The sequence below is a fragment of the Bos indicus genome, chromosome 4 (assembly GCF_029378745.1).
Source record: "Bos indicus isolate NIAB-ARS_2022 breed Sahiwal x Tharparkar chromosome 4, NIAB-ARS_B.indTharparkar_mat_pri_1.0, whole genome shotgun sequence".
Classification (NCBI taxonomy): Eukaryota; Metazoa; Chordata; class Mammalia; order Artiodactyla; family Bovidae; genus Bos; species Bos indicus.
The window spans coordinates 43651129-43675298 of NC_091763.1; the positions used below are offsets into that span (position 1 = coordinate 43651129).

At 36.6% G+C, this 24170-nt stretch overlaps 1 protein-coding gene across 25 annotated transcripts in view; it reads right to left on the reverse strand.

Moving 5' to 3' along the window:
* The window catches only part of PHTF2 (putative homeodomain transcription factor 2), a 202633-nt gene that overhangs the window by 86664 nt on the left and 91799 nt on the right, over window positions 1-24170 (reverse strand). For 18 of the 25 annotated variants that reach the window (XM_070787220.1, XM_070787218.1, XM_070787219.1 and 15 more), the window contains 3 exons: window positions 11632-11824; window positions 9997-10152; window positions 4329-4547 (listed from right to left, as the gene is read on the reverse strand). In XM_070787220.1, coding sequence (XP_070643321.1) covers window positions 4329-4547; window positions 9997-10152; window positions 11632-11824 — 568 coding nt within the window. The remainder of the gene's footprint in view (window positions 1-4328; window positions 4548-9996; window positions 10153-11631; window positions 11825-24170) is intronic. The other 7 variants (XM_070787223.1, XM_019958607.2, XM_070787221.1 and 4 more) reach the window with 3 other exon arrangements.

Sequence of the window (24170 nt, forward strand, 5' to 3'; positions counted from 1 at the left end):
GAAAAGAGCTCACAGACATTTTCATAAGCCTAAAATCCAGTTATTATCCTCAGTGACTTAGATGAATATACAGGTGACTCATCCATCACCCTTTTCACATGCATTATTCTCTGGTTGTTTTTTTTTTTTTTTCACTTCTTAAATTCGAGGGATCTTCAGCTAGTCCCATGACCACACTCTGGACCCTGTCACCACACTGAAATGCCTACTTCTGAAGTGAGCCTCTAACCACAGTCTTCCATCTTACCAGAAAGGAAAGATTCCTCAAACCTTCAATTTAAAACACACTTTTCCTTGAACACACGTGTTCTTCAACCTATCGGTCTCTTCTTCATATTTCCTTCTCAATTTAACATGTCTAGATTCTTGCCTTATCCATTACTTTAACCAGCATAGCATCCCCTTTCCTGTCCCTTGAATAGCAACTACTTGGCACCTACACTGTGTGACTCTGGGTGCATTACTTAATCCTGAGCCTTCATTTCATTTATGAAACAAAAAACAAACTACGCTGACATAGATCATGGAGATTACATGAGACAATGCATCTAGATTACTTGCACAATGGATGATATATAGGGTCAATGCTTATTAAATCTTTGTTATTATAATTATTACAACTATATTCTAGAGAATATCATACAACTGTATAAAACTGTTATTTTTCAGTTGCTAAGTCACATCCGACTCTTTGTGACCCCATGAACTACAGCACACCAGGCTCCTCTGTCCTCCACTATAACCCAGAGTTTGCTCAAATTCAAGTCCAGTGAGTCGGTGATGCTATCTAATCACCTCATCCTATGCCACCTCCTTCTCCTTTTGCCTTCAATCTTTCCCAGTGTCAGGATCTTTTCAAATGAGTCAACTCTCTGCATCAGGTGGCCAAAGTATTGGAGGTTCAGCTTCAGCGCTAGTCCTTCCAATGAATATTCAGAGTTGATTTCCTTTAGGATTGACTGGTTGGATCTCCTTGCAGTCCAAGGGACTCTCAAGAGTCTTCTCCAACACCACAGTTCAAAAGTATCCATTCTTTTTGCTCAGCCTTCTTTATAGTCCAACTCTCATGTCTGTACATGACTACTGGAAAACCCAAAGCTTTGACTTCACATACTTTTGTCAGCAAAGTGATGTCTCTGCTTTTAATATGCTGTCTAGGTTTGTCATAGCTCTCCTTCCAAGGAGCAAAGTTCTTTTTATAATTTCATGGCTGCAGTCACCATTGGCTGTGATTTTGGAGCTCAAGAAAATATTTTCTTGAAAATCCATCACTGCTTCCACTTTTCCCCCTTCTATTTGCCATAAGTGACGGGACCAGATGCCATGATCTCAGTTTTATTTAATGTTGAATTTTAAGCCAGCTTTTTCACTATCCTTTTTCACCTTCATCAAGACACTCTTTAGTTCCTCTTCACTTTCTGCCATTAGGGTGGTATCATTTGCATATCTGAGGTTGTTGATATTTCTCCTTGCAATCTTGATTCCAGCTTGTGAGTTATCCAGTATGGCATTTTGCATGATGTACTCTGCATATAAATTAAATAAGGTGACAATATACAGCCGTGATGTACTCCTTTCCCAATTTGGAAAACTGGATGTTCCATGTCTAGTTCTAACTGTTGCTTCTTGACCCGCATACAGGTTTCTCAAGAGGCAGGTATGGTGGTCTGGTATTCTCATCTCTTTAAGAATTTTCATAGCTTGTTGAGATCTACACAGTCAAAGGCTTTAGCATAGTCAATGAAGCAGAAATAGATGTTTTTCTGGAACTCCCTTGCTTTCTTCATGATCCAGTGAATGCTGGCAATTTGACCTCTGGTTTAAACCCAGTTTGTACATCTAGAAGTTCTCGGTTCACATGCTATTGAAGCCTAGCTTGAAGGATTTTGAGTGTTTCCTTGCTAGCAAGTGAAATGAGTGCAATTGTATGGTAGTTTGAACATTCTTTGGCATTGGCCTTCTTTGGGATTGGAATGAAAACTGACTTTTCCAGTCCTCTGGCCACTGCTGAGTTTTCCAGATTTGTTGGCATATTCAGTGCAGCACTTTAACAGTATCATCTTGTAGGATTTTAAACAGCTCACCTAGAAATCCAGCACTTCTGCTAGCTTTGTTCATAGTAATGCTTCCTAAGGCTCACTTGACTTCACACTCTAGGATATCCAGTTCTATGTGAGTGACCACACCATTGTGGCTATCTGGGCCATTAAGATCTTTTTTGTACAGTTCTTCTATGCACTCTCAATCTCTTCTGCTTCTCTTTGGTTCTTACCATTTCTGCCCTTGATGGTGCCCATCCTTCCATGAAATGTTCCCTTGATATTTTCAATTTTCTTGAAGAGATCTCTAGGCTTTTCTATTCTATTTTTTCCCTCTATTTCTTTGCATTATTTAAGACTCTCTCTCCTTCCTATTCTCTGGAATTTTGCATTCAGTTTGGTATATCTTTCCCTTTCTCTCTTTTCTTTTGCTTCTCTTCTTTGTTCAGTTATCTATAAAGCCTCCTCAGACAACCACTTTGTCTTCTTACATTTCTTTGGGATGATTTTGGTTACTGCCGCCTGTATAACATTATGAACTTCCATCCGTAGTCTTCAGGCACTCTAACAGATCTAATCCCTTGAATCTATTCATCATCTTCACTGTATAATCATAAGGGATTTGATTTAGGTCATACATGAATGGTTTTCCCTACTTTCTTCAATTTAAGCCTAAATTGTGCAATAAGGAGCTCATGATAGGAGCCACAGTCAGCTCCAGATCTTGTTTTTGCTGACTATATATAGTTTCTCCATTTTCAGGTACCAAGAACATAATCAATCTGACTTCGGTATTGACCATTTGGTGATGTCCATGTGTAGAATCATCTCTTGGGTTGTTGGAAAAGAGTGTTTGCTATGACCAGCAAGTTCTCTTCACAAAATCTGTCAGCCTTTGCCTTGTTTCATTTTATATTCCAAGGTAAAACTTGCTTCTCTGATTATCTCTTGACTTCCCACTTTTGTGTTCCAACCCCCTATGATAAAAAGGACATCTTTTTTTGGTGTTAGTTCTAGAAGGTGTTGTTAAGTCATCACAGAACTAGTCAACTTCAGCTTCTTAAGCATCAGTGACTGGAGCACAGACTTGAATTACTGTAATGTTGAATGGTTTGCTTTGGAAAATGTATAGACTGGGCAGCTACAAATTCATAGTTTTAGATTCCAGCTAAACCAAGATTCCACTCAACCGAGTGGGAGGGTGACTCTTTTAATGTGTTATATGGCGTGAACACAAATAAACATATACTCTCTCCTCACCATCTCCATTTCCCATAAATGATAATGCCAAGCCTTCACCACTATCCATAAGCCCCTTATCCTATCATCTCACTTCTCTTCTATTAAGAGACCATCTGGCCTCCAGCACTTCAAACAGAGATCATGCAGTAACTCTCATGGTCTGACTGACTTCATGAACTCTTCCTCCCCTGCCTGTTTCAGCAGAGGATGTGTTCCTTGTCCTGTTGGAGGCTAGGCTTCCTAAGTATACCTTTTCTCCAGAACCCTAGGAAACCAAAACTGTACCAGTTTTCCCACCTGCTTTTCTCCTATGCACGTAAGTGCTCTCCCATCTTCACATCTAGCAGCTGGGGACCAAAACATTCCTTCACTTTCTCCAACTTGTCAGGGTTATGCTTCTTCTTTTTTGTTTTTGGGTTTTTTTTTTAGTATTTATTTTATTTATTTATTTAGCTGCATCTGGTCTTAGTTGCAGTACACTGGACCTTCTCATAGTAGTTATATGTTGAAATGATAATATTTTAAATATACTGGGCTAAAAACATATTTAAACTAATTTTACCTTTTTAAATGTTTTTAAATGAGACTACCAGAAAATTTTAAATTATGTATGTAATTCATTTTATTTCTGTTGGATAGCATTACTACAGGCACTTTGAAATAGAAATCTGATATTCATGAGGTGTAGATTTGTGAATTATAATCGTATATTTGTGTGGAATTAAGGTTGCAGGTATAGATGAATCTGACCATGAAGTATGCTTAGTGAGAAAAGGACTAATACATCTAAAGTACAATCTGACTTAGAAAATTCTATTTGCCAACAATTTCTCAGGAAGAGAACATATGTTTGCAAGGTGATTGACAATCACTATATAAATACTGAGATTCTATGTTCCTATGAAGCCAGATCACAGGTCACATAAAAATTAAAACATGGGAACATTATTTCTATTGAATGTAAGTTTTCTCTCACCTCTGTAAAATGTACATACATTCAAAGGAGCTGGACCAACAGCCCCACACAATCCAACACTGCAAACCAACCTGATGAAAAGGGTCGTCTCTATATTCTTTTTTCACACATGGATTAATTTGAGGATTTTCCACATCTGTCTCACTGGTACAAGATGATCGGCATTCTGCACAATGTAACAAGTCTTCCCATAACACATCTTCTGTTTCAGATTCTGGCCTTGTGCTCTCAGAATCCTGTCTGGAACTTGAACAGCGAGAGCTGCAACTAGTACCCGATTTAGGGGCATCCTGAAATCAAGATATTCTTTGACATTAATACAATTTATGTACCCTTTCCAACTCAATGGATTTTATCAGAAACATATATTGCTACTTTTTACTAAAACAACAAACACACTGCCAAATGACAGTGAAATAAATAGCAAAACATTAAAATACATATTACTTTTTAAGGAGTAACAAAATTTTCTCATATCAAAATGTGATTTCACATCTCAGCTCCAGTATTATTTTGCAGGCAAAAGCTGTGCCTGTTTTCTCTTAAACTTTATACAAAGTTCAGAATTCAAAGACTAGCCTAAATCTATATGGACTGCATAGTCAGTGAATACTAACCCACTTTAATTGATATATTTAATGAAGTTCTTTTCTTACTCTAGTCTTTTTTTTTTTAAAGCAACAATAGGTTTCATATATCTACTGTTTTCGTTTTTCAAACAGAAGTTCAATAAATTGATATAAAATTAACAAATACTCTATACCAGGAAGATAACTGCCAACTTGTGTTTTTTAGATGTGTGCTGTGCTTAGTTATGTCTGACTCTTTGTGATCCCATGAACTATAGCCTGCCAGGCTCCCCTGTTCATGGGATTCTCCAGTCAAGAATACAGGGGGTAGGTTGCCATGCTCTCCTCCAGGGGATCTTCCCAACTCAGTGATCGAACCCAGGTCTCTCGCACTGCAGGCAGATTCATTACCATCTGGCCACCAGGCAAACCCAAGAATACTGGAGTGGGTAGACTATCTCTTCTCCAGTGGAACTTCCTGAACCAGGAATTGAACCAGGGTCTCCTGAATTGCAGGGGGATTCTTTACCAGCTGAGCTACCCAGAAGTCCCAGGTTTTTTAGATAATCTATGGTAAAAAAAAAAAAAAAAAGTGAAAAACTAAAAGGCCTAAGTTAAGTAATTTCTCATCAATATACTTTTCCACTAAGAGTTTTTTCAAATACAAAATAAATACCTTTGAGTAAAATTTTAATTTAAATAAATTCAAAAGTGAAAGTGAAGTCACTCAGTTGTGTCCGACTCTGTAGCCCCACAGGCTCCTCGGTCCACAGGATTTTCCAGGCATGAATACTGGAGTGGGTTGCTATTTCCTTCTCCAGGGGACCTTCCCGACCCAGAGATCGAACCCAGGTCTTCCGCATTGTAGGCAGATGCTTTACCATCTGAGCTACCAGGGAAGTTTTGTTTTTCGTTTTTTTTTAAATAACTTCCTAAATAAAGAATGGTAATAGCCATCCTTATAGTCAAGTATGCTGAAATTTTTGCTTTTGTTTTTACCCATCCTCTGTCGGTAAGACTGTCAATTTTACTTGCAAATGTTTTATATTTATTCCTCTCTCTTTGCCATGTTACCACAACAGTTCAGATTTCATCATTCACACTTTACTGTAAGACCTTCCTTACGGACCCCTATCTGAAAGGCCTTTCCTTATTTCTAGATTAACCTTCCCACAGTGCAGCTGCTCTTTCTTTCCTCAGACTAAAATCTTTCTGTGGCTTCTCACATTCCTTCAACCTGCATGCTTGTCTTTGAATGTGCTACTTCGGACCCTGCTGTCTACTTCTCCTACAGCGACACTGGGCTACTCCCTAGCCCCTCAACACAGCTTGCTCTTTGCCACTCTAGCCTCTAATCATGTTCTTAGCACTTACTGTTAATTCTACTCTCCTTTAAAGTCCACTCTACAAAGTACCAGGAAAATACCATCTCTACCCTTTCTGGCTGTCTTACATCGTTTCTGAATCATCTACCAATGGGAAATAAAACTACCTACCTTAAAGAGATACTGAAATGAGCGCTGTGGCTTTTAATGCAAACCTAGTACAAAGCAGGGGCTCGACAAATGTTAGTTTAAAGCTACTCTCTACCCATGGCTGATTTATGTCAATGTATGGCAAAAACCACTACAATATTGTAAAGTAATTAGCCTCCAATTAAAATAAATAAATTAAAAAAAATAAAGCTACTCTCTATTTAGAGCAATCATTTTGTCCCTAAAGCAAGTTGTTACTTTTTATCTTCATTTAATGACAAATTTTGCATTGTTTTGTGGCATCTGAAATTTATCTGTGTTAATTAAATGCTCATGTAGTTCATATTCTCAAATATATCATCTCTCTTAAATATACTGTAAGTCCATGAAAGACAGAAACCACTTTTTTTTTTTGCCATCATTAGTACAAGTAACAAAATATCTTAAATGAATTAGATATATTATTGATAATTAATTTATTGATACCAGGATAGGATACCATAAACATAAGTTTACTGTACTGATAAGAGTATTTATGGGAGAAACATTGTTTAAGAGAGGAAAATTTTCCAGAAGAGCTGAGCAGGAAAATGAATAAAGAAAGAAAAAAGGGTTAAAATAAGTCAACTTTGTTTTAAGACATACACTCCCAAAATACTTCAGACTCAGTAATGTCAACCATAATATTTGAAACATAAGCTGTTTTCATTAGATAGGGAGACACACTGTATTAAGTAATCAGTAATTGCTAAATCAAAATTTTTTACGAAACTAGATTATCTGTAACTAATTTCTGATGCAGACTTGCTAACCAGATACAAATATAAGTAATAAGATTAAAGGCCTGATAACTGTTTAGGTGAAACTAATGGGTGATTTCAGGGATTAAAAAAATGTATATGTAATTCTTAATAAATGTATTTCATCAAATATTCATTGCTAAGTGGGCCATTTCACAAATGTCAAATCTAAAAATTACTACCTATAATTGCTTACATTTCAAACAGAATTTAACCTGAAATATTTAGGTGGTTAATGGCCACTTTAAATTTCACTACAAATTGCTGAATTAAGCCTAAAAGTAGGAAATTTTAGAACTGAAGAAAATAGCTCAATGGGTCATTTAATATGGTTTGCTCTGCTTATCTCAAATCTCTAGACTGGTAGTTTCAATTGAGGATACAATCATATTAATAAAGACTATTTATTTGAACTGAAATAGTTGAAGGGAAGAAGCATTTATAACATAAATGCTTTGTGCCAGGCAATTATGCATAATCTTATTTAAACCTAACAATCTGATGAGGCCAGTCTCCTCCTCTCCCCACTGTACAGAAGCAGAAACTGAGACTCACATAGGTTAAACAATTTTTCCAAAGTTACTTAAGTAGTCTGACTCCAAGCCCATTGTTTCTTCATTATGCTTCCCATTATCAGATGAAAAGCTAATTCACAGCAGGAAATAAAAACTGAGACACTTGCAGAGTTAAACAAAACAAGAGAGAGCTAAGAAATAGTACAAATACTTAAAAGGAAGGAGCTACCAATTACCCAGGACATCTCCTATATCCCAGATAACCAAGTAATTCCACCACCATCTTCCCAATAGAAGACTGGAAGAAACCCATCAGACATGGTAGATATTAACAGCAGAAACAGGCAAGGAACTAGGGTAGGGAGTTGAGGGGTAAGAGACAGAAGGGTTAAGTCAAAGTCCAAGATACTGAATAGCAAGATCACACCTCATCCCCAACTCCCTTGATGCCAAACACCATGATAGCATGGTAGAGTACCTACCACTCCCATGCCACCAGAAGATTGGATGATTTCTTCCTGAAAAACAAAATGCCCCTAAGAAGCATATGTACAGATGCTAACATCTGGGAGGCTTACAATAAACGGCTGAGTTCCTGAAAAGTACTCTTATAGTGAGGCCCATCAGTCCTGCTCCTGCACAAAGTGTTTCCCCAAATGATTTCTTTGTGCCTCACCCTAAAAGAAAACAGTATCACCAGTAATTTGAAAAGTACAGCAATAACTATATATAGATGCAAAACAACACTATAAATCCTGTTTGAATTTTACTTATTCAAAGGAGGTTTTGTTTTGCTTTTTTAATAAAAAAAACATAAGAACAACTTTTCAGTTGGTTTGATTTGAGAGTAAAAAATTTTGAAATACAGCCTTTTAAATATCCTCTAGTCTCAAGTTTCTCACTTCACAGATGAAGAATTTGAAGATCTGATTTTATTTTTAATGTAATCTTTTACATCATTTTTAAAAGATTTAAAACAACCAATGCCTACTCAATAATTATCAGCCTTACTTAGCTTGGAATCTGGAAGATGTGAAGAAACATTTATTTAAAAGTTAAGATTAGCAGAATAATGTTCTGTCCTTCAAGAATCTCAATATCGGGACTTTCCTGGTTGACCAGTGGCTAAGAGCCCTAGCTCCCAATCCAGGGGGCCCAGGTTCAATCCCTGACCAGGAAAATAGATCCCACACGCGGTAACTAAGACCTGGCGTAGCCAAATAAACAAAGAGTTTAAAAAAAAAAAAAAGAATCTCAAATCTCAAAACATAGTTGCAAATCAAGAAAAGTAAAGATTATGGGTAAAGAAAAGTAACTTTAAAGCCAAATACTTTATTCTATAGGAGACTGGAGACCTCTTTTTATAGTAGGTTCTGAAGCCTTTCCAGGACCAACAGACTTTCACCTGTTTATAGACTAAGACTATGAATTTCACAAGCATGGTTATCTGGCTTAGGAACAGGAGATGGAACATCAGTTGTGGGCGAAGAGGCAATAAGCAGACACACTGGCATTATGTGTCTTTCAAATGGAGCCAATAACAGAAAAAACAGCCATAGTTCACAAGAAAGATTAACTAGAGACAGAATCACAAAGAAAAATATAGGAAGAACAAGTAACTCCTTTAATCTTAAAACTCTTAAGGTTTTCATATTACAACATAGCATAATATTAGATTTTTCAGAAGTTTGACTCTTAACCATCAAGAAAAAAACATATATTCTAATATAGTACAAAAAGAGCAGAAGGTAACATTTGTCAGCAAGTGACAAAAGGAGTAATTCATGCGCCCTGAAGAAAGACAATGTTCTATCCTCAAGAAAATGTGAAAATACAATTGAATGAAAAAAATCTTTTTCTATTGAAATAGTTTCCAGAGATATGACAACATCAAGAGATGTAATAAAGTTGGAAAAAAGGTTTAAAGAAAAACACACATTAATAAAGAAATATAAGAGTTATAGAAGAAAACGGAATTGAATTTTATAGTCTGGGCAATGTAACTGGTGACAGTGACAGGAAAGAAGTCACTTAGAATAGTAACACTGCTATAATTTAGAAGTTGTAAAGCGTTTTCAAATTGTGGAAGTCTAACATGGGAGTTCACAGATTGTGTCTCCAGAATGCTCTTTAAAAGAAAACAACAAACTCAATGTATGAATCCTTAGAGATGATGCACAAAGTGAATAAAAGTGTGCGGCTATTTATATGTGAAATATATAAATCTAAAAGTACTCTTCTATAAATCCAGATCATGTAACAGTAAGATATTGAGATTGATGGGAGATATTTATTTCAGTAATATATTCAATAGATGAAAGAAGTTGTAAGTTGAAAACATATAGATACATATGCACAAATGTAAGGCCAAAGTAAATACCTCATTAGGGTAATGTTTCTTATAATGGTGTGATTTCCTATTCCGAAGAATGCTCTCAGAAGTCCTGTCTGCATGACGGCGCAATGGGTATCCTGTTTCTGGACCTTCTTCACTGGAGACTTCATCAGAGACATTTGTTACTGTCCTTTGGGTATCCTAAGTTAGGATTATGCAAAGAGGGTCATTGGTTAATTTCTGACTCAACCTGTAGCTTTAAAACTGCAAAATTTTAAATTATACATACATATATACATATACCTTCAAATACCACTAAAAATTTCAAAGTAACTGATTAATACCACCTGATTTTCTAAAAAAGTCTTAAATCAGTGACTTTGGTACTGTTCTTTCAAGAGTAACTCAAAAGTCATTTATCAAATATTGTCCTACAACGTTTCTGTTCAAAAGATCTGAAATAGCTTATAAAATTATGAGAAAAGAGACCCTTTTAAAAGAAGCTGAAGAGACCTAAAATTAATTTAATATTTTCACAAACCAAAAATGCCATAAAACCTGATTTAATAATGGTTTACAAGGCAAGAGGAGGTGACTTGTAACCAAATGAAACACATATCAGCCAGACAACATCATGTACACATTAAGACACCCAGATTTCAGAAATTTTGAAACCAAGAGACTTCAGAACAGGTATTTTATTGATACTTTCATGTTCCTCTTATAGAACGTTAGTAGGTAATACATACCTGGAAATGTGTTTGAAAACTGCATAACTAAAAACTTTATTTGTTAAGACATGCTAGTGAAGTGAGGCTCACATTACCAGAGAGTTAAATGCCTCAAAAATCTAAAATTATGGTAAGGGACTCTATTTTACTGCCACTCCATGATATTTATTATATAGCTACAGGTACTGAAAATATATGTACTACTGTCAAGCAATAACACATACTTTACTCAAATAGAGAATCCTCTTTTCTTCATTTACTATTCCTCAATACCCACATTCATGCTTATATTTCTAAATGTAACTAAGGTATTATGTTTTAATTTGACCACATTTTTTCCTCTGTAACAGCTTTTAAAGAAAAAAATTATTTAACCAAAAAACTTCAGGGAAAAGAAGAGAAAGAAGATATTTATATTAGGCTATGTTACAATAAACCTAGGGTTTCTTTTAGAAAAGTAAATAAACAATTGTTATCCTTAAGAATTTTCTCTAAGAATTTTAAAAAACAAAACAAATGTGCTGACACCAAAGGTCACAAAGGTAGGAAAAACAAAGTAAGATTTTCTTATAGAGAACATTAAAGGAAAACCAGGGTCCTAGGTTAAGCTTTTGAATTAACATAGATCTTCCATTTGAAACAAATTCATTTACACATAAGGAAATGCAAAAATAAAAAGGTTTAACGACATTAATTATAAATTTAAATCTAATTTAACATTTTAGAAAAATTGGAGTCAATCAATTAATTTAGAAGGTACCAGGTTATAATGGAAATCAGGCTTATTAATATTACTTTATCTATTTTCAGCATTATCAGTGTTATTTGTAAAGGTTCACAGAATAAATTCTGGAGAATATATATACATTTAAGGGTAACTACTACGTCTAAGTCACTTTCCATTAACTAATGTAAGATCACACAAAGTATTATTATTATTTTTAATCACATTTACTTTGCTGGGGATGTTCCTCAGTGTTCCGGTGTTCCAGGTTGCCTCTTCTGGTTGAAGAGTTTCACACTGAGGTTCATGGCTTTGTATTCCATCTTCACTGCTTTTAACAGTCTTTTTCCCATCAAGGGATACATAGCCATTGTCAGTCTCAGTTGATTTATCAATTGAATTCTTTGCTTTCTTTGATCTACAAAGAAAAATATGTGAAACATGTTACATGGACTTAGTTTATTTTGGATAGGTTACCAGTAGAAATTACAGTCTGCTAAAAATTAAACATGGTAGTTATTTCTCAGATTTTAATTGCTATCTTATATTTACAATAAGTAATTCATAAAAATAATATATATCATAAAAAATAAATATGAAAATCAAGGTCCTATTTTACCTTACTTTATAAGTTTTAAGGTTTTACAAACAGCAATTCTAAGAGACATGCCCTAACTTATCAAACAATATTTGGTCAAAATTAACAGGTCTTTGAGCAAAACCTAGACCAAAATTTTGCCCATTTTATTATAGTTAATAATATACTTTTAAAGACTAATTTAAAAAAAAACTACCTCAGTAATTACAAAATTAAGTTACAATTAGTGGTTTAACTTAATTTTAATACTCTCCTTTACCCAAAAACTTTACCATAAGTGTGGATACCTAAATACCTCTGATAAATTCATTTTAATACACAATGGAGACACAGACCTTTTGTAACATAAAAGCACATGAAAAAAGGGAAAACTTTGTACAAAATTCTACATAAAGGAAGAAGTAAAAATGAAGAACACAAAGATAAAGAAGTAACCTCTTTTACCCACTGCAATACTCTAGAAAAAATGTCAGTAATCATGTAGCTTACAAGTATTTAAAAGACTACACTTGAAGTTCTTCATTTACAGGAATTAAGTTTTTCTCAATACATAATATGTAACATGGAAAATAACAAATCATTTTTGATTAATAGGCAAATGCTTAAAGGATCCAGTGGGTGAAAGAATGGCTATCCAAAAGAAATGGTTAGTAGAAGAAATACAATGCAAACCCCACACAAACTTAAAATGTACTCAATGCAGATTAAGTCTATCATAAAACATTATTAAAAAGCAACCGTGTCTAATTGTATTCAAAATAAATTTCCTTGAATTTTCTCTAGAGTATCAGTTTAGGAAGACAGGAAAAATAAAACTAGTACAATGCCTTCATGTAGGTCAAAAAACAGAAGAACTTTTAAATGGGGGGGAAATGTTTCTTTGGGAGAAAAATGTTACCTTTAACACTACAGTTGCTCAGTTCTATTGGAATCTATCAGAACTGTACAAGACACTGTAACTCATCTATGCTAAATGCTTGCTTTGGAAACAATAAATCAGAAATAAAAAGAGGTGTAGATGATTAATTTAAGGTCACACAGTCAGTTAGAGCCAAAGTTGACATCAGAACACAGACCTTCTGACTATGAGGTTTATTCTCTATATGATCTCCAACAGCCCACTCTTTGGGAAACAGCCTGTTAAGATTTCTTCTTAACACACTCAAAGCCTAGAAAGTTTGTCTTATACTTCCGACCTTCTCCTGTAAGATTATGAAAGGGGACAGACAGATCATACTTCCCATATGCTCTACAGAGCTCTAATGCTTCCTTCCTGGTCACAAAGAACAGATCTTCACAAAGGTGCAAGACGCAATGCCCAATCATCTCACCCTTTTCTTTCTGTATGACCCTAAGAGGCACAGAGAGACTAAGGGCATGCACTACAGAACAAAGATCATTTAAGAGTGGCAGATGCAGGGAGGAAAATTAACTACGGGAGAGAGGAGAGACAGGGCGAAAGAGAAAATAAAAGGTGCAGAGAACACCTGTAACCTTCTCTGTCTAGAGAAATGTTATTTACTGTTCCCTTTACCTCTCCCTTGAACACTGTGCAACATGGAGATGTAGAAAAAGACCAAAAGAAGTGAAATTACTTGACCTTATAAAAATGTGGGAAACTCAGACAGTAAAAGAGTGTGCTGGAAAGGTATTATGAAGCTTCATGGAAATTGTTCTAGGTTGGAAAGGGAGGGGTAAGGTCGTGATTAAGAGGAAGGGAGACTGGGAAGTTAGTAGAATAGAGTCATTAATCAGCCGGGATATGCAAGGAGAGAAATTTACTTGGGAAGAAAGATGAAAATGTTGGAGCTAAAGTCCCCAGGAACATCCTGAAAAAGATCAGTAGACAGTTGATAACACAGGCCTAGAAGACAATTGTTAAAGCAGAAAAAGTAGCTGTAACCTTGAAGAGTGACCCAGAACCCCAGAGGACCAAAAGATATGAACCTAGGAAAAGGGCTTGAATCTGTATTAATGGCTGCTTTAAGAATATTTCTAAGGAGAATGTATTCTTCCTTTACCAGGACAGAGTGAAGACTGTATTAAGCCAAGAGAAAGAGTTCTAGTAGCACTCATTTCATATACTTTTCAGCTATCTCCTACTTCCTCTCTTCCTTATCTCTGCCTCCTTCTAATTTTCTCTGGGCTGTTTTCACCCAATATCTCCTCAAAGTACAAGTAATGCTGTCAGAAGGTATGAACAGTAATTTACTAAGCTACAGTAGCTATTTGATATTTCTCTCACACTAAATGCAGATAAGTTGAAAATCAAGCTGAAATAACAAAGAAAATACTAAATGTAAGTACCAACTTCAGGGTTTACAAAGCAGCTTAAAATACAAATTGAGGTATCCTGGCAGTGGCTGATAACAGCAGTGGTAATAAAAGAATTGCAAGAGCATACAGTAGTTGGAATGGAACAGCAGGAGCAGCCCAGCAACAAGCAATAATGGCAACTAATTTGAAGGCACTTTTAGGGCAGGGGGCAAGGTGCAGCCCAGAGGACTGGAAATGGGTTATCAATACACACAGAGGATTAATCAAATAAGTATATTCAGGATTAGAACCAGGTTTTTCAGTAACAGAGAATGAAAATATAAAGGAGAGAAAAGATACAATGAGCTTTGTGGTACTGTATCTGAATTGGAACTATCTCTGAAAATCCATGGCTTATATCTAGACAAAGAAATAAATATAAATGTAAAAGGACACACACACACACACTTTCTAGCTCTTTCCACCGAGAAGGCTCCAGGGTGGCAACACTACAACAGCAATGAGTATATCCAGCATTCAGAGCTTAGTTTCCACACATTACTCTCCTTGAAGAAGCAGTTCATTCCAAGCCTGAGGAAGAGAAAGTACAAGTTGAACCTGGAAACATTTTGTTGTACCAAAACGTAAGGAAGGGTTCAGAAAACAACAAGGACATCCCCAAAAGAAAAGAAATTGCTCTAAGGTATCCCCTGGCCAAACTGAAGCCAATCTAATCATCCAAATAAAAAATGACAATAACAAATTGAAAAAATAAAAATCCCTAAGTAAATAATTAAGGGAAAGCTCTTCCTTAAAGTGAATGCCAAATAATAAATGTAGAGGGAAATGATGTAGTTAGAAAAATTACCATTTGGCAACTACCATAATTCAAGCAAGAATCATCAATGGATGCTAAAACTAGAAAGTGAAGGTAGGATGAGAAACAGGTCATTTTTACAGTTAATGTATCTCTACACAGGATATCTGTTGACCACAAAGGAAAAGTATAAAAATTTACAGTGGAGAAATTTAGCTGCTGCTGCTACTGCTAAGTCGCTTCAGTCGTGTCCAGCTCTGTGCGACCCCAGAGATGGCAGCCCACCAGGTTCCACCGTCCCTGGGATTCTCCAGGCAAGACCACTGGAGTGAGCTGCCACTTCCTTCTCCAGAAATTTAGCAGACACTGTCTTAATCAAGTGATTCATATAAATATCACTAGTGAGGAACAAATCTGCGCTGTTTGCCACCTGATAGTACACAATGATATTCCTACCAAAAATGCACAACTGGGTTTAAATATGAAGAAATATCACACAACTAACTCTGTGGTGTGCTGCTAAATGTAGAACAATCAGCTATTCAGGTGTAAAAAGTCCTTGTCTGTAGTGTTTTCTGATTTCCATGGTGTAGATAATCCTACCATGACCAATTTCAAGTACCAACTGATGATGCTGAAGACAGCATAGGGAAGAGATATACACTGAGCTCTCATGAGTCACCTGGAACTAGACGCAGAAAACCACTGACACAAACCCACATTAAGGGACATTCTACTAAGTGACTGCCCTGTATCGTCCCAACTGTGAAAAACATGAAACTGCAGGAAAGACTGAAGCCTGTCCCAGAGTGAAGGAGATGAAAAAGACATGACCCCTGAGTGTGGCATATAATCCCAGATTAGATCCTTTTGCTGTAAAAGACATTAATAGGGACAGTTAACAGATTGAACAGGGTCTCTGGGTGAAAAATATATGGGAGTTCTTTGCACTGTTCTCTCAACTTTTCTGTTAAACAACAATTGTTAAAATTGTTTCAAAGTAAAACTATACATTTTTAAAAGTACAAACTGATTACTTTAGATTTTAACATAGGAGAAATGCAGGAAGGAATAAATTCAAAAAAACATGTAGGTTAAAGAAGGTCAAAAATGTAAGTTAAAGAGGTTAAACCTCCAGGCAAGGTTTAATTTTACCACTGATTGCTGTATCATTGATATTGTCATTAATAGCTGAAAGTAAGAATTTCACAGAGTAATAATTTCTCAAAATGATCACAGATTACCAAGACTCAGATTTTAAGGAATTCCTCCCATTTCTTTACAAGAGAGAATAAAACTGTTAGAGATACAGTGGGAGTGACATTCAGTTTTAAAAAATAGATAACTGTGAAATTCTACTTAGAATATATTTTTTAAAGTGAAGTTTAAAAAGGGAAAAAAAGTTTTAAAGGGAAGTTTAAAAAGTTTAAAGGGAAGTTAAGGCAACTTTAAAATGTTAAAAAATAACATGTTAAAAAATAAACTGAAGGGAGTTAAATATCATTTTGATTTTCTTCCTTTTTCTTTTTTTGGGGGGATCATTTAATAGAATTTCCTCTTTTACAGGAGATAACCAAAAACAAAAAGCAAGGTAGAAAGAAGCTACTTAGGAATTAAAACAGTATAGAAAGAAATGTTGCTTTTTACTATTAAAAGGCAATGCCAAAGAATGCTCAAACTACCGCACAATTGCACTCATCTCACATGCTAGTCAAGTAATGCTCAAAATTCTTCAAGCTAGGCTTCAGCAATACATGAACCGTGAACTTCCTGATGTTCAAGCTGGTTTTAGAAAAGGCAGAGGAACCAGAGATCAAATTGCCAACATCCACTGGATCATGGAAAAAGCAAGAGAGTCCCAGAAAAACATCTATTTCTGCTTTATTGGCTATGCCAAAGCCTTTGACTGTGTGGATCACAATAAACTGTGGAAAATTCTGAAAGAGATGAGAATACCAGACCAGCTGACCTGCCTCTTGAGAAACCTGTATGCAGGTCAGGAAGCAACAGTTAGAACTGGACATGGAACAACAGACTGGTTCCAAATTGGAAAAGCAGTACGTCAGGCTGTATACTGTCACCCTGCTCATTTAACTTATATGCAGAGTGCATCATGAGAAACGCTGGACTGGAAGAAGCACAAGCTGGAATCAAGATTACCGGGAGAAGTATCAATAACCTCAGATATGCAGATGACACCACCCTTATGGCAGAAAGTGAAGAGGAACGAAAAAGCCTCTTGATGAAAGTGAAAGAGGAGAGTGAAAAAGTTGGCTTAAAGCTCAACATTCAGAAAACGAAGATCATGGCATCTGGTCCAATCACTTCATGGGAAATAGATGGGGAAACAGTGGAAACAGTGTCAGACTTTATTATTTTGGGCTCCAAAATCACTGCAGATGGTGACTGCAGCCATGAAATTAAAAGATGCTTACTCTTTGGAAGGAAAGTTATGACCAACCTAGATAGCATATTCAAAAGCAGAGACATTACTTTGCCAACAAAGGTCCGTCTAGTCAAGGCTATGGTTTTTCCAGTGGTCATGTATGGATGTGAGAGTTGGACTGTGAAGAAAACTGAGCGACGAAGAATTGATGCTTTTGAACTGTGGTGTTAGAGAAGACTCTTGAGAGTCCCGTGGACTGCAAAGAGGTCCAAACAGTCCATCCTAAAGGAGATCGGCCCTGGGATTTCCTTGGAAGGAATGTTGCTAAAACTGAAACTCCAGTACTTTGGCCACCTCATGCGAAGAGTTGACTCACTGGAAAAGACCCTGATGCTGGGAGGGATTGGGGGCAGGAGGAAAAGGGGACGACAGAGGATGAGATGGCTGGATGGCATCACCGACTCAATGGACGTGAGTCTGAGTGAACTCCGGGAGTTGGTGATGGACAGGGAAGCCTGGCGTGCTGGGATTCATGGGGTCGGAAAGAGTCGGACACGACTGAGCGACTGAACTGAACTGAACTGAACAAGAAGATCTTACCTTTTGATAGCTACATTTAATGCATATAATACAGTCACCTAATAAAACCAGAGTTAACAATGGGCAGTGATAAGCAGTCTCTTAAAAAAGGGAGATATACAAGTCTATACCGATTTTACTTACTCCACAATAGAAGTGGTATTTCTTGCATTTGGCCTTTTCTTACTGAAGTATTGTTGATATACAATATTATTTTAGCTTCAGCTGTAACAACATAGTGGTTCAGCATTTATACATTGCAGCATTGGATTTTGAACAAAAAGCATTTGCAATGACAGAATGTCCAATTTCATTGCCATGGTCATGGCTTATAAAGGGACTAATAACTAATAAACACTTTTGGAAGGCACGACCTGTGTAATACTTTCTTTGAAATATCATGCTTGATGTTCAAAAGAGGTTGCTCTATGTCAAAAATATCTTAGGAGGACATGACTTTAATTGCCTTAGTTCCTCTGTGAGAAACATTGGGAGACAATTTGGTTCTTTTCTGAAAAAAATTTAAGTAAATTTTGTACATGTCCATGTACGATCTACACCGTAAATAAATGATGAAATTAAATTTTTTCACATTAAAACTTTGGCCAAAAAGTTAACAACTTTTAAAGAACTACTTAGCTTATGAAATATCCAATCTACTATACCAAACATGAAAATTAGTGTGTTTCTACATTAAAAAACCTAGTCAGGTTATCAAGAACACTCAGAATATTCTGTACTGCTATGGAAAAAAATGTTGCAAGTATTTTTTTGGTGCTCTCAAAACTGTTCAGAGGTATATAAACTGAGCCAACTGAAGATCATGCTTTCGATAGTAAAGGACATTAGACATGCTAGGGAAAAAGTTAACAGCAGCAGGTAACTCTACTCTAGAATACAGTATGAAATTTCTGGTTCTGCTCTCATCTGCACATGGTTAGGAATCAAGGGGGAGAGAAAGTTATAGAAACAAAATGCATAAAATCTCAGATATAAGAAAATGACACAGGGGCCTTATACAACCATCACTGCTATCTGGATCTATGACTACACCTTGATTACATGCTAACATACCCCTTTCAAAGACTCTGGGGACCCTATGTTTCTCTAGGTATCCTCTATCACAAATAAGTTTGAGAGGTGTGCCAAATTATTTATAGTACCTGTAATCTTTCTAGGATCAATCCAACCCTAAAATACAGTGACGCTAGCAAATTTAATAAGTTATCTAGTTGTGTCCATAAGACAGTCTTAAAAATCTGGAAGAAGCCAGAATACACTGGCTTTTACATGGTCTTCATCCTTATCTGTGAAACACATGCAACAAAGCTTCACCTAGTCGACAGCTTAAATAACTGAATTTTAAACTACAGTCAGTAAAAGCCAAGTTTTAATCCCTGTATCTAAAGTTTCTGGCGGGACTGTATACTACTTACACTATGCAATATACTCCATTATGTGAAGAAAATCAATTTACTAAACCTTTAATATTCAATTTGGTATTAAAAAGAGTAAATATGGAAGCTAAACAGAACAGAACACTTCAAGGTAGGTCAGTTACGCAGAGGAGTTAACATGAAACCTGATTTTATTCTGCTGTCTCTAAATTACCAATTCAATTTATATAATTACTTTTTTTACTCAAAAGCATAATTCCAAATGCTTTTAATGATTTTGTGACAGACAAATGAGTTCTTAAAGGACATGAAAGAGAACTTAGGAACTATCTGAATTTTGAAGCAGGTACCGTGCTGAAAAGATGTACAATCTAGATGCAATTTTTCATATTTACTCTTTCTATAATTAAGCTAATTTAAGATTATAACTAACTGATATTAAAGTGCTAAGTCCTTAGAAAATATGACTGATTTGTGTATCTTTTCTAATTGATATTTTGTCTGGTTCAGTTTTCTCAGGTTTACAGAATTCCTTTACAATAATTCCCATTTCTTCTCAAATGAGAAATATTATGCCTTACTTTAAAAAGTTTTACCTTGAAAATGAAATATACTTAGAAATGACATTAATAGTAGTTCCTACGGAGCTGACTGTGGCTCAGATCATGAACTCCTTATTGCCAAATTCAGAATTAAATTGGAGAAAGTAGGGAAAACCACTAGACCATTCAGGTATGACCTAAATCAAATCCCTTATGATTATACAGTGGAAGTGAGAAATAGATTTAAGGGACTAGATCTGATACACAGAGTGCCTGATGAACTATGGACGGAAGTTCGTGACACTGTACAGGAGACAGGGATCAAGACCATCCCCATGGAAAAGAAATGCAAAAATGAAAAATGGCTCTCTGAAGGGGCCTTGCAAATAGCTGTGAAAAGAAGAGAAGCAAAAAGCAAAGAAGAAAAGGAAAGATATTCCCATTAGAATGCAGAGTTCTAAAGAATAGCAAGGAGAGATAAGAAAGCCTTCCTCAGTGATCAATGCAAAGAAATAGAGGAAAATAACAGAATGGGAAAGACTAGAAATCTCTTCAAGAAAATTAGATACACGAAGGGAACATTTCATGCAAAGATGGGCTTGATAAAGGACAGAAATGGTATGGATCTAACAGAAGCAGAAGATATTAAGAAGAGGTGGCAAGAATACACAGGAGAACTGTACAAAAAAGAGCTTCACGACCCAGATAATCACGATGGTGTGATCACTCACCTAGAGCCAGACATCCTGGAATGTGAAGTCAAGTGGGCCTTAGAAAGCATCACTACGAACAAAGTTAGTGGAGGTGATGGAATTCCAGTTGAGCTATTTCAAATCCTGAAAGATGATGCTGTGAAAGTGCTGCACTCTATATGCCAGCAAATTTGGAAAACTCAGCAGTGGCCACAGGACTGGAAAAGGTCAGTTGTCATTCCAATCCCGAAGAAAGGCAATGCCAAAGAATGCTCAAACTACCGCACAATTGCACTCATCTCACACGCTAGTAAAGTAATGCTCAAAATTCTCCAAGCCAGGCTTCAAAAACACATGAAACATGAGCTTCCAGATAGTCAAGCTGGTTTTAGAAAAGGCAGAGGAACCAGAGATCAAATTGCCAACATCCGCTGGACCATGGAAAAAGCGAGAGAGTTCCAGAAAAACATCTATTTCTGCTTTATTGACTGTGCCAAAGCCTTTGACTATGTGGATCACAATAAACTGGAAAATTCTGAAAGAGATGAGAATACCAGACCAGCTGACCTGCCTCTTGAGAAACCTGTATGCAGGTCAGGAAGCAACAGTTAGAACTGGACATGGAACAACTGGTTCCAAATACGAAAAGGAGTACATCAAGGCTGTATATTGTCACCCTGCTTATTTAACTTATATGCAGAGTACATCATGAGAAATGCTGGGCTGGAAGAAGCACAAGCTGGAATCAAGATTGCCGGGAGAAGTATCAATAACCTCAGATATGCAGATGACACCACCCTTATGGCAGAAAGTGAAGAGGAACGAAAAAGCCTCTTGATGAAAGTGAAAGAGGAGAGTGAAAAAGTTGGCTTAAAGCTCAACATTCAGAAAACGAAGATCATGGCATCTGGTCCCATCACTTCATGGGAAATAGATGGGGAAACAGTGGAAACAGTGTCAGACTTTATTATTTTGGGCTCCAAAATCACTGCAGATGGTGACTGCAGCCATGAAATTAAAAGATGCTTACTCTTTGGAAGGAAAGTTATGACCAACCTAGATAGCATATTCAAAAGCAGAGACATTACTTTGCCAACAAAGGTCCATCTAGTCAAGGCTATGGTTTTTCCAGTGGTCATGTATGGATGTGAGGGCCGGCCTGTGAAGAAAGCTGAGTGCCAAAGAATTGATGCTTTTGAACTGTGGTGTTGGAGAAGACTCTTGAGAGTCCCTTGGACTGCAAGGAGATCCAACCACTCCATCCTAAAGGAGATCAGTCCTAGACGTTCACTGGAAGGAATGATGCTGAAGCTGAAACTCCAGTACTTCGGCCACCTCATGCGAAGAGTTGACTCATTGGAAAAGACCCTGATGGTGGGAGAGGATGGGGGCAGGAGCAGAAGAGGACGACAGAGGATGAGATGGCTAGATGGCATCACCGACTCGATGGACATGAATTTGGGTGAACTCCGGGAGTTGGTAATGGACAGGGAGGCCTGGCGTACTGCGATTCACGGGGTCGCAAAGATTTGACACGACTGAGCGACTGAACTGAACATAAATACAGGGTATTAAAAATACAGTTTTCATTGTACCCTCCAGAAAACCATCAACTCACCAAACACAAAGCTTAGATATTTGTGTGATTATGCATTTATTCTTCCACCAGTTATGCTAATTCAACTTGTTATCACCGGAAACAATTTTAAGTCTCGGTTGGTATTTCAGTTTAAGCACTCTGTGTCTTATCAAAGCCTGAAAGACCAAGACACCATCAGGATTCCAGAACTCAGTTTAGAACTTTTGAAATTAACATTTTTTTTAAGATCTTTTTATACCCAGTATTTAAAACAGTCTCATTCATATGCTGGCAAACTATCCCAAATCAGACAGTTCAAAACAGTGCTTCTTTAGAAAGTTAGATTACAGTTGTCATGATTAAAGAGAATAAATCCAAAGGGATTTAGCCATCATAATATCAATAACTAGGAGTCAAAGTCATGGTACAGCCCCAAAAGATTAGAAAATTAAAGTCTGGAACTCATTTGACTAGAGAAACAAGGCAGAATTCTAAAGGCAGGAGGATTCTGAATACTACATAATAATACAACACCAGTTTCAAATGAGCAAAACATCTAAATGATCCCGTCAAAGTAAAACGTATCTACTATGCCATTGATACTTGCTTACAGAAAGTCCTGAGAAACATTTAAAAACTTGATTCTGCAGTGGTAAGACTATCATATTTTCACTGTCAGAAATTAAGAGATATTTATTTATATTCATAAAATTCTCCAAGCTAGGCTTCAAAAATACATGAATGAGAACTTCCAGATGTTCAAGCTAGATGTAGAAAAGGCAGAGGAACCAGAGATCAAACTGCCAACATCATGAAGAAAGCAAGAGTTCCAGAAAAACATCTGCTTCAGTGACTATGCTAAAGCCTTTGATTATGTGGATCACAATAAACTGTGGAAAATTCTTAAGGGGATGGGAATTACCTTACCTGCCTCCTGAGAAGCCTGTATGCGGATCAAGAAGCAACAAGACATGCAACAACAGACTGGTTTCAAATTGGGAAAGGAGTACATCAAGGCTGTGTATTGTCATCCTGGTTATTTAACTTATATGTAGAGTACATCATGGGAAATTCCAGGCTGGCTGAAGCACAAGCTGGAATCAAGACTGCCGGAAGAAATATTAATAACCTCAAATATGCAGATGATACCACCTTTATGACAGAAAATGAAGAAAAACTAAAGAGCCTCTAGATGAAATTGAAAGAGAATGAAAAAGCTGTCTTAAAACTCAACATTCAGAAAACTAAGATCATGGCATCCAGTCCCATCACTTTATGGCAAACGGGGAAACAATGGAAACAATGACAGACTTTATTTCTGGGGGCTTCAAAATCACATCACTGCAGATGGTGACTGCTGTCATGAAATGAAAAGACATTTGCTCCTTGGAAGAAAAGCTATGACCAACTTAGACAGCATATTCAAAAATAGAGACATTACTTTACCAACAAAAGTCCATACAGTCAAAGCTATGGTTTTTCCAGTAGTCATGTATGAATGTGAGAGTTGGATTATAAAGAAGGCTAACTGCTGAACAATTGATGCTTTTGAACTGTGGTATTGGAGAAGACTTTTGAGAGTCTTCTGAACTGCAAGGAGATCCAACTAGCCAATACTAAAAGAAATCAATCCTGAACATTCACTGGAAGGACTGATGCTGAAGCTCCAATACTTTCACCACCTGATGCAAAGAGCTGACTCATTAGAAAAGACCTTGATGCTGGGAAAGATTGAAGGCAGGAGGAGAAGGGGACGACAGAGGATGAGATGGTTGGATGGCATCACTGACTCGATGGACATGAGTGAGTAAGCTCCAGGAGTTGGTGATGGACAGGGAAGCCTGGCATGCTATAGTACATGGGGTGGCAAAGAATCAGACAACTGAGCAACTGAAGTGAACTGATATAAAATATGTAT